Genomic DNA, 15,150 nt, shown 5'->3' with positions numbered 1-15,150 from the left:
GGTGAACAAGCCGTGGCTCGGGTGGTTGATGTCCTTGATGATCTTTTTGGCCTTCCTGTGACATCGGGTGCTGTAGGTGTCTTGGAGAGCAGGCTGTTTCCCCGGTGATGCGTTGTGCAGACCGCACCACCCTCTGGAGAGCCCTGCGGTTGCGGGCGGTGCAGTTGCCGTACCAGGCAGTGATACAGCCCGACACGATGCTCTCAATTGTACATCTGGCCAAGCTGTTGTGCCTTCTTCACCACACTGTCTGTGTGTGTGGACCATTTCAGATTGTCAGTGATGTGTATGCCAAGGAACTTGAAGCTTTTCACCTTCTCCATTGCGGTCCCGTCGATGTGAATAGGGGCTTGCTCCCTCTACTGTTTCCTGAAGTCCACGATCAGCTCCTTCATTTTGTTGACGTTGAGGGAGAGGTTATTTTTCTGGCACCACTCCGCAAGGTCCCTCACCTCCTCCCTGTAGGCTTTCTCGTCAATGTTGGTAATCAGGCCTAGTTGAGGATCGTATCACCTTCACTACTGTTTTGTTGTCTGCAAACTTGATAATTGAGTTGGAGGTGTGCGTGGCCACACAGTCATGGGGAACAGGGAGTACAGGAGGGGGCTGAACACGCACCCTTGTGGGGCCCCTGTGTTGAGAATCAGCATAGTGGAGGTGTTGTTTCCTACCTTCACAATCTGGGGGTGGCCCGTCAGGAAGTTCAGGACCCAGTTGCACAGGGTGGGGTTTAGACCAAGGGCCCCGAGCTTAATGATGAGCTTGGAGGGCACTATGGTGTTGAAGTCTGAGCTATAGTCAATGAACAGCATTCTTATATAGGTATTCCTCTTGTCCAGATGGGATAGGGCAGTGTGCAGTGCGATGGCGATTGCATCGTCTGTGGATCTATTGGGGCGGTATGCAAATTGAAGTGGGTCTAGTGTGTCAGGTAAGGTAACGGTGATATGATCCTTAACTAGCCTCCCAAAGCACTTCATGATGACAGAAGTGAGTGGTACGGGGCAATAGTCATTTAGTTCAGTTACCTTAGCTTTCTTGGGAACAGGAACATTGGTGGACAACTTGAAGCAAGTGAGGACAGCAGACTGGGATAGAGAGAGATTGAATATGTCCGTAAATATGTCCGTAAGTTCCAATTTGTGAAAGTCTGCACATGCTCTGAGGACGCGGCTAAGGATTCCGTCTGGGCCGGCAGCCTTGCGAGGGTTAACACGCTTAAATGTCTTACTTACGTCAGCCACAGAGAACGAGAGCCCACCATCCTTGGGAGCGGGCCGCGTCGGTGGCACTGTGTTATCCTCAAAGCAGGTGAAGAAGGTGTTTAGCTTGTCCGGGAGCAAGACGTCGGTGTCTGCGATGTGGCTGGTTTTCCCTTTGTAGTCCGTGATTGTCTGTAGACCCTGCCACGTATGTCTTGTGTCTGAGCCGTTGAATTGCTACTCCACTTTGTCTCTGTACTGACGTTTTGCCTGTTTGATTGCCTTACGGAGGGAATAACTACACTGTTTGTATTCAACCATATTCCCAGTCACCTTGCCATGGTTAAATGCGGTGGTTCGCGCTTTTAGTTTAGCGCGAATGCTGCTATCTATCCACGTTTTTTGGTTTGGGTAGGTTTTAATGATCACAGTGGGAACAACATCTGTATTCCTGTCTGCGCGATGTACTGAGAATCCAGCTGGCTGTATGGACGGGGACAGTATATCCGGAGAGAGCCATGATTCCGTAAAACAGAGTATGTTACAGTCCCTGATGTCTCTCTGGAAGGAGATCCTCTCCCTGAACTCATCTACTTTATTGTCCTGGGACTAAACATTAGTGAGTAAAATACTTGGAAGCGGTGGATGGTGTGCATGCCTACTGAGTGGGACTAGAAGTCTACTTCGAATACCTCTTCTCTGCCGGCGGTGTCATTGAGCAGCCTCTGGGATAAGTTCAGTTGCCCAGGGGTGTACGAACAAAGGATCCAATTCGTGAAAGTCGTATTTCTGGCCGTAATGCTGGTGAGTTACCGTTGCTCTGGTATCCAAAAGTTATTTCTGGCTGTATGTAATAACACAAAAAACTATCTGGGCTAATAATGTAAGAAATAACACACAAAAATATAAAAAATACTGCAAAGTTGCTTAGGAGCTAGAAGCCGAGCTGCCATGTCTGTCGATGACATCTTGATGGTTATTATATCAATATTTTGTCATAAAGGCGTTTCCACCGCCATTCCTCGCATAATACATTTTTCAGACACAAAAAGATCCCACCATGTCGAACGAACAAATTATCTGGGGTCATTTATAAACTTGTACTGAAACTTTGTGTTTCCATCACAGCTGTCTGATTTGATTTTATATGGTACGACTTTACTCGCATAAAAACTGTGGATGGAAACGTGGTTTGAATGTTTTTGTCTTTGTTCGTCTTTTTTTATGTTGAAGGTTGGGCTTTAAGTCCCAACCAACATCATGTCTAGTTCAGTGAATCCATGTCTAGTTCAGTGAATCCATGTCTAGTTTAGTGAATCCATATCTAGTTCAGTGAATCCATGTCTAGTTTAGTGAATCCATGTCTAGTTCAGTGAATCCATGTCTAGTTCAGTGAATCCATGTCTAGTTCAGTGAATCCATGTCTAGTTTAATGAATCCATATCTAGTTCAGTGAATCCATGTCTAGTTCAGTGAATCCATGTCTAGTTTAGTGAATCCATATCTAGTTCAGTGAATCCATGTCTAGTTTAGTGAATCCATGTCTAGTTCAGTAAATCCATGTCTAGTTTAGTGAATCCATATCTAGTTCAGTGAATCCATGTCTAGTTTAGTGAATCCATGTCTAGTTCAGTGAATCCATGTCTAGTTCAGTGAATCCATGTCTAGTTCAGTGAATCCATGTCTAGTTCAGTGAATCCATGTCTAGTTTAGTGAATCCATGTCTAGTTCAGTGAATCCATGTCTAGTTTAGTGAATCCATGTCTAGTTTAATGAATCCATGTCTAGTTTAGTGAATCCATGTCTAGTTTAATGAATCCATGTCTAGTTTAGTGAATCCATGTCTAGTTTAGTGAATCCATGTCTAGTTCAGTGAATCCATGTCTAGTTTAGTGAATCCATGTCTAGTTCAGTGAATCCATGTCTAGTTCAGTGAATCCATGTCTAGTTCAGTGAATCCATGTCTAGTTCAGTGAATCCATGTCTAGTTTAGTGAATCCATGTCTAGTTCAGTGAATCCATGTCTAGTTTAGTGAATCCATGTCTAGTTTAATGAATCCATGTCTAGTTTAGTGAATCCATGTCTAGTTTAGTGGATCCATGTCTAGTTCAGTGAATCCATGTCTAGTTCAGTGAATCCATGTCTGTGAAATGTTAAAGCTGCAACATGTAACTTTTTGGGCAACCCAACCAAATGTACATAGAAATGTGAGTTATAGATCAGTCATTCTCATTGAAAGCAAGTCTAATAAGCAGGATATCTGTTCTATGTGCGCTTTTTCTATGCCTCCCATTCTGAAGTTCGTTTTTGTGTTTTTTACTTCAAACAGCTGAAAATACAATATTGTGGTTATGATAAATATATTTCACAGTGGTTTAGATGGTACAATGATTATGATTGGTTGAAGTGGACAGACAATAGTCTCCATACTTTGCTCTAACACAGGAGAGACCTCATATTGCCCTATCTGTATATCTGTCTATCTGTCTCTTGACACCCACTATCCCTCTATCTATCCACTCATCCACTCTGCTGCTCCCAGGTGCCTGCTTGGCTGGCTGCTTCACTGACTAACGCTATATATAGCTGACAGCTAGGTGATGATATTCCAGAGTAGGGAGAGCTGTTGAGCAGCCAAGATGGGAGGAGGGGAGGGGATTTCCCCTGAGAATGATTAATGAGGGTGGAGTCATGGATATAAACAACTCTAACCTCCAGTCAACCTCTATTCACACTCACACAAAGCCTATGAGCCAGCGCTTTCTGTCTTATGTCATCCACCTCTACACACATACACACTAACACACATCTCTCCCTCTAAATGTGGAGTAGAGGGCACTTGAGTTCACGCACTGTAAATGTCCCCTCCCGCCCACTCTCCCTCCTAGTGTTGCCCTGCCTGTCTTTCTGCCTGCCTCCCAGTGTTTTTCTGTCTGCCAGCCTATCTGTCTGCCTGTCTACCAGCTGGGATGGGAATGCTGTTAAAACCTTTACCTGCAGTGGGCTAAATCAGTGTCACACATAGTGTTTCTGGGTAGTCTTAAACAAATCTACTTTGATACAAAAGTCTACATCTCACACACATGGTTATGGGCTTAAAAAGAAGACACCTGTACCATGTCAGATATAGAGTTAAAATGTGTTCAATTTTTAGTTTGTATCCCAATATTACACTTTTATATCACAGAAGACTGAAATATAACAAAACCATTTGACATAGAAACACCAATTAATTATGAAATGAATTATAAAATGATGAAGAATATGTATAACATCCCATAAGGCCACTAGGTCAAATGACTGCAGGAAAGGGCTACCCGCCAGTAACCCCTGGTTCTAGTGTTTACGTTCTGAGTTGCTCCACGTGTGTGTTTGGCCCCTGTCTATGGAGCAGAGGGGATATTCTGGGAAGAAGAAAATCCCGAAGACACTCCCCTTCTATGCACTCTCTCCCTTTCTCCCTCCCTCTCTGTCCCTCAATCCCTCGCTCCTTCTCACCCAGCCCCACTGCAAGCAAAGCCCTCGGCTCAACCATCAGTCCAACTCCCCCTCCTTTCCTCGCTCTCTCTCTAATCTGATGTGGAGGCAGGGGGTATTGTTGAATAATTCAGAAGTAGCATGAATTTTTAAAGCCATTCTTTATTCCTGTTGGAGGCGTGCGGTGCAGAGAAAGGCCATGGAGGCCTGTTTCAGAGGAGCTGTTTTACTAAACGCTCATTAGGATTCACAGAACCAGCCTCTCTTATCTACTAAAACTAGCCATCATGTTTTCCTTCATTCCTACTTGTACGCCTTTCACTACTTTCGCTTTGTAGGGTTTTCATGTGTAATGTGGCGTGGCATTACATAGTTTCTTGTGTTGTTACAGACCTTCAATAATTTCATATTCCCATGCACTGAAAAATTCATAGCCATGGCTTCATATGATTTATGCATCGTATGATATGATACTAGCTTCATATCATGTTAGCATCTTAACCCCTATTTGGAGTGAAGTGCAGTATGGTTGGGCGACTGGTACAGTAGTCTCTCTCTGATATACCGTAGGGAGTGCACAATACAATACAGTATAGCCTGCATGTGGGTGAGCCTCGCCCCTACAGACACCCCCCTTCTATGTTAACTACGGCTGTGCCCCCAGGCGTACCCTCCTAATGAACCCCTTACCGAGTTCACTCTGCCAAAAATGAAAAACAATCTTCAGAAAGCTGCCAAATAAAGCTCTCCACAGCGACTGCGGCGAGTTCCGCACCATTCTCTCCAATGAGCAATTCCCACAGAGATCTTCGCTTCCTCCTGTTTCCCTGTCTTCTTCCTCCTCCTCCTCATCCCCTTCTTCTTCTCCTCCTCTTCAGCCCCTTCGTAGCAGTCCCTGCGTTCCCCCTCTACTCTTGGCAGGCAGGCGCTGAGGCTAGGCTAGTGTTATTGCCGCCCGCGATGGGAGTTTGTGGTTGTTAGTGAGATAGGCCCCAGCGGGCCCTCAGATAGGCTAAGAGGATTTGGGGGAGCTGGCTCCCCTGCCTGGCCTCACATATATATCACCCCTGTCGATGGCTGTGTTGTGGCTGTGGCCTAGCGTTCTGTCAGAGGGCCACCCTGCCTGCTACAGGTTAACATGGGGGAAACAGGAGAGGCCATCTTTCCAGGCCATCTGAACCGGCTTCATTTAGAGAGGTTTTGGCCTCAGAACCCCCTCATTTCCCCCCGCCTGCGCCCGTTCCTCGGCCCTCTCTCTAAATCTGCCTGGTCTCTATGAGGATTAAAGAGGCTTGGCGAGTTGCCATAGGCTGGCAGCGTGAAAGTGCTACTCACTCAATACTGTTTCAATGCACTCCACAGGAGATTCCCTATTCATTTATAACCATCTCTCTCTCCCTCTCGATCTAACAGCTAACTCAGGGTCCCTGCAGGGCCCCCAGACCCCCCAGTCGTCAGGCAGCAGCTCCATGGCAGAGATGTCAGGTGACCTGAAACCCCCCACCCCAGCCTCAACCCCCCAGGGCCAGGGCCAGGTCGCCCCCATCCCAGCCAACAGGTATGCCATGACCCATCATTCAGGCACTCCCGCTACTTCATATCATGTTAGCAACTTAACCCATATTTGGAGTGAAGGTTGGGAGTGAACTGAGTATACATACTGTACCTCAGTATCTCGGTATGTATGTGAAATTGTCTAGGTCCTTAACTTTTTACTTCCTGTCCCTCTGTCTCCAGGAACAGTGTGGTCAGCGTGCAGGACCCGTTCTCTGAGGTGAGCGACCCGGTCTTCCAGAAGCGTAACTCCCTCCCCCCGGGGGGCCCTGGGGGACCATACCAGCAGGGGGTCAACATGCCCCCTGACATGATGATGAGGGTGCAGTATGAGAAGGACCCTTTCGCTGGCATGAGGAAGGGTGAGTAGACCATTGACCCAGGCACTGGCACAGACTTACCACTGTGCCGTACACAGCAATAAGCTGATGAGTTGTACAAACATGGCAGATGCAGAGCGTTGTCCTGTGACTGGAATATAAAGGCTGTTTTTCACATGAGATTTTCCTTTATGGCATTTATGAGTCCCTCTGATGTCTTAGTGTATCTTGTCCCAACTTCATCTTTGTTTCCCCCCCCCCTACATTTCCCACCCGTCTTTCCGAGCAACACCTGTTTTTACCTACTCATTATCTGGTCTCTCACCTTTGAGACCAGAGGATGGTTAGAGTTTAGAAGCTGGCATCTAAAAAAAAGTTGTGAGTGAATAACAAAGCTTGGTTAGCATCACAGCACATTGCAGCGTCTCCTGATCGTGCTGATGATTATTAGTAGGAGACTAGTGCCACCTAGTGGATGAACCATTACACCAGCAACACTATACACTGTGTTTCCAGCATTCTATCCATTCGTACTGTGTTCATCTGGTCTCTCTCCACAGTGGCAGGAGGGGATTCCTACATGCCAGGCCAGATGCCCAGCGGTGGCATGCAGGAGATGTATGGCAGGCCTCCATCAGGGATGGGCCAGCGTTCCCAGTACCCATACGGACCAGGCTACGACAGGAGGTAAGCATAGGGGCACTAGACACCTGAACTGATCAGCCATAGATTAGAAACCAATGTTGCCTGGTTTATGTTTTCATGCAAACTGACGGCTTGTCTGTCTGTCTTTCAGACCAGACCATGTGATAGGGATGGAGGGGAGCATGGGCACCCCCGGGAGCCAGAGCAACATGGGACCTTCCAACAGCGAGGGCAGCATATACTCTCCCAACAGATACCCCTCCCAGCTTAGGTGAGGAGCACATCTTCAAAATGGAACTGAAGAAATTATATTTCATAGAGAGGGAAGTTCCCTCTCTTTTTATAATTGAATGATCACTTCCTTCTGTTATTTCCTATAGACATGAGGGTTACGGGCAGCAGTACCCTGGCATGTCATATGGAATGCACCCCTCAGGGATGTACCCACAACAACAGGTGAGAGACAGACACTAAGGAGCTCATTGATCTGGCCTCATGATGCAGGTGTAGCAGAGTATAGTTGAATGATTGGTTTAGTATTGAACAAAAGCATCACCTTGATATCTTCTGCTACTCCACAGGGTTACAAGCGCCCCATGGAGGGCATGTACGGCCCCCCAGGCAAGAGGCACGAGGGGGAGATGTACGGCCCCCCAGGCAAGAGGCACGAGGGGGATATGTACGGCCCCACAGGCAAGAGGCACGAGGGGGACATGTATGGCCCCCCAGGCAAGAGGCACGAGGGGGAGATGTATGCCATGCAGTACGGCAGCCAGCAGCCTGACATGTACAACCAGTACAACACTGGTTATTCTGGTCCTGAGAGGAGGCCCATGCAGGGCCAGTTCCCTTACCCCTCCCCCTATAGCCGAGAGCGCATGCAGGCCTCTGGCCAGGGGCAGCACCCCCAGCACCCCATGGGTCCCCAGATGATGGCCGGGGGGCCACCCTCCAACAACGGAGTGGAAGGACCCCAGGGGCCCAACATGTGGCCCTCCAGGACAGACATGGGTTATCCCTACTCTAACAGACAGGGTGCACCCTCCCAGGTACCGCCATACGGTCCTATGGGGAGAGGAGAGGATATGGAGGGCCGACCCATCCAGGATGGTCAGTGGCTCGGGCACGGAGGCCATCGCCAGTCCTCCTACATGTCAGGTGGTATGACCCCTATGTCCTCTCGCCAGCCCCCTTCTGCCTACCAGACCTCCCCCTCCATGGCCAACCACCTGCCCCGAGCCCCCAGCCCCGGCTCCTTCCAGCGCTCCATGGAGGCACGGATGTCCCCCAACAAAGCTGCCTATATGGGCTCCATGAAGATGCCAGGCAAACCAGGCATGCCCATGCCAGGGCAGGGTAGTGGGCACCCAGGCCAGGTCCCACCTAACCTTCGGAGAGACCTCAACTACCCTCTAGGATCTGTAGAGGCCACCATGCCCCTTCTCAAGCCCCGCCGCAAAATTACCTCAAAGGACACTGGTAAGAGATTACCAAGTCCTTTTATTTGCTGTCGTCGTCAAACCAGCACTGTTATTATCTTGATATCTGTGACAGGTATTACAATCCTCTCTCCCCTAACCCCTGTCCTCTCCACAGGAACCCCAGAGGCGTGGCGAGTGATGATGTCTCTGAAGTCAGGCCTGCTGGGTGAGAGTACGTGGGCCCTGGACACCATCAACATCCTGCTGTATGATGACAGCACTGTGGCCTCCTTCACCCTCGCACAGGTAACTGGAGACACTCTGCACACTCTTCTCTTATTGTTGTTCTCAACCAATCCAGGACTGAGCCTTGATGACAGTCTGAAATGATTTACGTTTAGTAATGCTTGACAGTTCTCCACCCCAACACAAACCAACACATCTTTATCAGATTACACTGTAAATATTAAGGGACGCTAAAGTGCTTTAAAACCAAAGCCCTGATGTCATGTGTTATTTTGTTGTCTGCAGTTGCCTGGCTTCCTGGAGCTGATAGTGGAGTACTTCAGACGCTGTGTGATGGAGATCTTTGGCATCCTGGAGGAGTATGAGATAGGGACCATCGGCCAGAAGACCCTCCTGGGGCCTGAAGCCTGTAACCAGGGGGAGGAGCGGACCTCTGAACCTGAGATGGACTGTGAGGCCAGCCAACCAGAGCCTGAGCCTGAGCAAGAGGTGGAGAGGGGGGAGGGGGAGAAGGGGGAAGTAGAAAATGGGGAGGACAAACCTGCTGACATCACAGAGAAAATGACAGTGGAACTGATGTCACCTCCCAGTGCAACGGAACCAGCCCCTGAGGGAACGAAGGAGGAATCTGAAGCCGAGGTGAAGGTAAAGAAGGAAGAGGGGGAGAAAGAACAGGAGGGAGAGAAAGAAAAAGGGATAGAGGAAGGAGATGGTGAAAAGCCCACCGAGAGTAAGGAAGCCACAGCTGAAAGTAAGGAAGACTGTCCTAATCAGTCAGAGCCAGAGCCAAGGCCACAACAGGCCAGCAAGTACGACAAGTTTCCCATTAAGATCCTGCACAAAGAGGACCTGATTGAGGACATGACGGAGCAGCTGGCTCACATGACAGAGTTCACTAGCGGACTGCTCCACTGGCAGGTAGGCGGGGGGGATTCCACGGCCCACATCCAGACCCACTTTGAGCGCAGGGGAGAGCAGCCTGACAGGACGGAGGGAGAGAGAGACGAATGTGCCATTCTGAATAAAGAGCAGGAGACTGACTCAAGGACAGAGGAGAAGGGGAATCGTATCACCGCCACCATCGATGACATACTGTGTGCCCGGCTCGAGGCTCTGTCAGAGGGCCACCCCACCCACTCTGCCCCCACCTACCCATTCAGGCTGCACCAGGGCGGGGGCCACAAGCACATCACCCTGCTGGAGGACGAGCCCCGCTGTTTGAACGAGGCTCCCCTCTCCACAGCTTCTCCTTGGCAGGACTCCCTGGCCAAGCGCTGCCTCTGTGTGTCCAACATCCTCCGCAGCCTTTCCTTCATTCCTGGGAATGACTCAGACATGTCCCGTCACCCAGGCCTGGTGCTGATCCTGGGCAGGCTGCTGCTGCTCCACCACCAGCACCCAGAGAGGAAGAGGACGTCCCCTAGCTACCAGAGAGAGGAGGTGCAGGAGCGGGGCCTGGCCTGCAGTAAGGATGAGTGGTGGTGGGACTGTCTCACTATACTCAGGGAGGACACCTTGGTCACCCTGGCTAACATCTCTGGCCAGCTGGACCTTTCCCTCTACCCAGAGACCATCTGCCTGCCCATCCTGGATGGCCTACTCCACTGGATGGTGTGTCCCTCTGCCGAAGCCCAGGACCCCTTCCCCTTGGCCGCCCCCCACTCCCCCCTAACCCCCCAGAGACTGGTGCTGGAGTGCCTGTGCAAGCTGAGCATCCAGGACAACAACGTGGACCTGCTGCTGGCTACGCCACCGTTCAGCCGCCAGGAGAAGCTGTATGCCACCCTGGTGCGCTACGTGGGTCAGCGTAAGAACCAGGTGTACCGCGAGATGGCCGTGGCCACCCTCTCCAACCTGGCACAGGGAGACTCCACGTCGGCACGCGCCATCGCAGTACAGAAAAGCAGCGTGGGTAACCTGATGGGCTTCCTGGAGGATGGGGTGAGCATGGCCCAGTACCAGCAGAACCCCCACAGCCTGCTGCACATGGCCCACCACCCCCCCATGGAGCCCCCCAGTGTCAACATGATGTGTCGGGCTGCAAAGGCTCTGCTGGCTATGGCCAAGGTAGAGGAGAACAGGCCAGAGTTTGTCTTGTATGAGGGCAGACTCCTGGACATCTCCATCTCCTCTGTGCTCAACCCGGGGGTAGCCAGCATTGTATGTGAAGTACTCTTTCAGTTTGTTAAAAAATTATGACAGGAGGATAGACAGGCCGGAGCCAAGAGATGGACAGAGAGACGATGAGATGAAAACGTTCTTCTGTGGTTTTATAGTTTTATTTCAATTAAATGGAAGAAAGTTTATATATACATATATATAAACTTTCTTCCATTTAATTTAAAAAAACAAATATATATATAGCTCCTCTGCCCCAATTAACACTTTGGTTTTGGGATTTGAAAGATGATTTTAATACAAATATTTAATACCTGCTGTTGTTTAAATGTTGTATATTGTTTGAAGACTTTTGTTTGTACTTTTGTTTTGTTTAACCAAAGCTGGTGCCAGATTTTGGAGAGGATTCTTTCATTTAATTTTTCTCTTTTAAATGTTTTGGAATTTTATAAATGTTTAAATCTGTATGTATCATGTATGGTTTGTTTTGTTAACAAAGCACAGATTTATTTAAATTGTGAGAGATATTGCACATAGAACTTTTCTTGCCACACAAAAAAGGAACATTGATTTTACACAAACACGTAAATGTTTCCATCGCTGGAGAAATTGTGCAATAGGACTAGTGCAAGTTGTCTGTTGAGGGCAACTAAAAGATGTGAATCTTTTTTTAAACACTTGCAATATGTGATTTTGACCATGGGTAGGCAGTGTTGCATCAGCCAATCAAAAACATTTAAAATATTGTCCTAATTTTAACTGTCAAACGTTTGACTTGCTTCATTGTTGTCAATCATTACTACTACATCTGGGAGTCAATTTTCACAAAGGAACAATATCTTAAGCACTTGCATTTGTTTGATTTCCTTTTTAACCCATGTTGGCGCTATGTATGTATCTATATCTATATCTATATCTATATATATATATATATATATATATATATATATATATATATATATATATATATATATATATATATATAGACTTATGTACATTGGACACTACTTCACTCTTTTTTTCAGTTTTGGTTGATTCTCTACATTCACTATCAAAAATAGTGTTATTACAAAGTGATGGAAGTTTCTGATTATTACAACAACTACTTTTGTTATTGGTAAGATGTGTTATTGTCGTTATACATATTTTGTTATTGGGGTCAAATATTTGAACAGAGGTTGTATAGGTCTCTCTCTGTATGTATAAAGTTCCTGTACTACGCATTGTAATATAGCTTCAAGCTGATCAAAACAATATTTGGTAATGAAATGTGGAAATGCCAGGGTCAGGGATAACTAGCTGATGTTACAGAAGACTTGTGAACATATTTATTTTCTTTTATGTCCTTCATTCATGTAAATTGACATATTTTTAAGCCAATGTAGTTAAAAAATAAAACTCAGAAAAGAACCCACAACACACACACAAGGTCTGACAACCCTTTTTTTCCCTTCTTACTCAATAACTACCTTTGATTAATTATAAATCTTTATACTCTGTGTTCCACATGTTATGAATAAAATGTACACTGACTATTGTTAAGCACCGGGAGAGTTGCATTGTGTTCAGACAATCTTAGGATAATAAAACAAACATCAACAACTTACTATTAGTGTTTCTCAAATTGAAAACACAGCGAGAAATGTTACAATCCCTGCTGTTCTTCTGAAGCCCACCTGTAAAGCAACACTGCAAACTGGCCTAACCTCATCATTTGAATGATCTACACACTCACCAACCACAATCACAACCATGAGAAATGGGATGAAATCAAATGAAGGGTTGTAAGGGTTATACAGGTAGGACTGCTCTACGTGTTTCAGGCCACGTTCTCTGTATATCCAGTATGCCTCCTCTAACTCAGGAATATTGTGACTGAGGACAAGGCTCCTGACTTCACCTCCATCATTCCTTGTGGACAACATCACTGAGAAGTGTAGGGGGTCAGGTAAGGAAAACAGCCTGTACTTTGGAGTTGTTCAATCTGATAGCACCCCTTACGACATATTGTATCTATTCACTCCAGTTTACCGTGCAGACAAGTCCGAATTGGACAGAGAAAATCTGTTTTTCAAGCTTACCGTCTGTGGTTATTTGTTGCTCAAATAAAGCACCTAGATCTTTGTCAGGATTCTCATTTGCCCTCTGGATGAGGGTTGATGATCTTCTGTCTTCCTCTGACAGATAAAATCTATTTTAAACTGCCTTAATAACAGCCTTCCACTTCCTGCCTTTAGACTGACATGGATGGCAAGACACAATCTTATGAGACGTCTTCGTCTCATTTTAGGTTTGATTTCAAAGGGGATTATTATAAGGATTCTTATGCGAGCGAAACTCGAGAAGCAGATAAGCACCCACGGTATATTTGTTGTATAGTAGTGCCTGTGAGGTACTTTGTGTACCTCAAACTTCCTTCCTTGCAATTCTCTAACTACCTGTCCTTTGGCAGTCTGTGTTGATTGATAGTGAGCAGATAGTCACATTTGAATGAAACACTAGGATTCAGAGCCCCATTTAGAATACCTTAGTTTAGAATGTAGAGCATGGTACAAAGATGTCAGAACATGGGTAGTTGTTCTGTAAATGTATTTTATTTTAGCTGTTTTCTTTCACTCAGGGCCCACCACAGCATCAGGCCTCCCACACACTGCTTCTGAGTGGCTTAGTCATAGCTCTGACAGCCAGGCTAGAAGTGGTGCCAGAGCTACTGCTGGTCTGGCGGGCTCCCTCCCACCTCTTACCAATACTGGAGACGGGTGAATGAGTGTTGGGTAAAGGGAGTTCTGACACTTTCAACATAACACAACGTGTCTGTGTGTGTGTGCACGTGTGTGTGAACATTTGCATGTGTGTGGCTGTTGAATAGCTTGTGGGGATAATCAGTCTGTGAAATGGGGATTCTTTGTATATTTAGTTGACTGAATGTGTGTCTGAGCCCCAGTTCATGTAAAGGTCATTCTATCATCACATCCTCCCCTATTGATTATGTTTCACAACTCTGATACTGAATGGACTTGGTTGTGTCACCAACCATCCTCTTGTAAGACAATTTTCCCTGAGAAGATGTCCACATTGGCACGATGTGGGCCCAATGCAGTCTAAAATATTGGCTCCATGTAGGCTGCCGATGCGCCTTATTTATGAAATGTATTTATGAAACTTTGAATTCAATGCATAAATTACAGAATTTTCAAGCCTTAAAAGGTATTTAGGGAACGTGATACATTGTATCAGAAAGACAACCACGTTTTTTCAATCATACATATATTTTTTAAAAGAGAAACTGTTTGTCATATGTCACATGCACTTAAGTATTTTTTAGACTTCATCATTGGCAGTGTACAAGGTTTAAAAAAATTGGGCTTCACCAAACAGAACCCTTAAACTGGACCGACACTGAATAATGGTCGCACACAAAATAACTGTGTACAAACCACGCCCCCATATATTAAAATGAGCCCTGCCTCTAGCTGGGTTTGGTGTGGGCTAGCCTGTGTTGGGCTAGTTTAAACTAGCCTGTGTTGGGCTGGTGTGTGATTAGTGTAAATTAGCCTGTGCTGGGCTAGCCCATGTTAGGCTAGTGTGGGCTTGGTATGGGATAACCCGTGCCCACCTAATACCCACATGGGGCCAATGGGGTCATGTTTGCTGGGTTATCCTGCCCTTAGTAGTATGTAACAGAAAATGTCCCTGGACATTTTGTTCTTAAGAAAGGGATATCATATCGAGTCATATAAATCAAGCTTCATCCACATGTCAGGACTTGCTGTGACTCCAGGATTTAAAGTGTGAACTCTTGGATTAAGGGTCAATAGAAAGCATTGAAAACATCCATCATTCGGCACAGATTAGGTTAAGTATGAAAGTGCATGCAACAGCTTTATCCACTACGTCAGTCTCATCATATACAATTAATATGATGTAATCCACTACTATGAAAGTATTTTGGATTACAGCATCCATATGCTGTTAGATTGGAAATATGTTTTATGGCACTACCTCCTGAGACTGCTGCTCAATATACACAAAGTATACCAAACATTAGGAACACCATCCTAATATTGAGTTGCACCCCCCTTCCTCCTCCCCCTTTTGTCCTCAGAACAGCCTCAATTCCTCAGGGCATGGACTCTACAAGGTGTCGAAAGTGTTGCACAGGGATG

At 46.6% G+C, this 15,150-nt stretch overlaps 1 protein-coding gene across 3 annotated transcripts in view; it reads left to right on the top strand.

Moving 5' to 3' along the window:
- The window catches only part of LOC106610785 (AT-rich interactive domain-containing protein 1B), a 231,187-nt gene extending 218,597 nt beyond the window's left edge, over positions 1–12,590 (top strand). For all 3 annotated transcript variants that reach the window (XM_014210355.3, XM_014210357.3, XM_014210353.3), the window contains 8 exons: positions 6,094–6,238; positions 6,418–6,596; positions 7,115–7,241; positions 7,351–7,470; positions 7,580–7,655; positions 7,781–8,678; positions 8,796–8,926; positions 9,152–12,590. In XM_014210355.3, coding sequence (XP_014065830.3) covers positions 6,094–6,238; positions 6,418–6,596; positions 7,115–7,241; positions 7,351–7,470; positions 7,580–7,655; positions 7,781–8,678; positions 8,796–8,926; positions 9,152–11,065 — 3,590 coding nt within the window. In that variant the 3' untranslated portion in view covers positions 11,066–12,590. The remainder of the gene's footprint in view (positions 1–6,093; positions 6,239–6,417; positions 6,597–7,114; positions 7,242–7,350; positions 7,471–7,579; positions 7,656–7,780; positions 8,679–8,795; positions 8,927–9,151) is intronic.
- Positions 12,591–15,150: the final 2,560 nt, after the last annotated feature.

The sequence above is a fragment of the Salmo salar genome, chromosome 09 (assembly GCF_965601325.2).
Source record: "Salmo salar chromosome 09, fSalSal1, whole genome shotgun sequence".
Taxonomy (NCBI): domain Eukaryota; kingdom Metazoa; phylum Chordata; class Actinopteri; order Salmoniformes; family Salmonidae; genus Salmo; species Salmo salar.
This window is presented reverse-complemented; position numbering and strand designations above follow the sequence as displayed.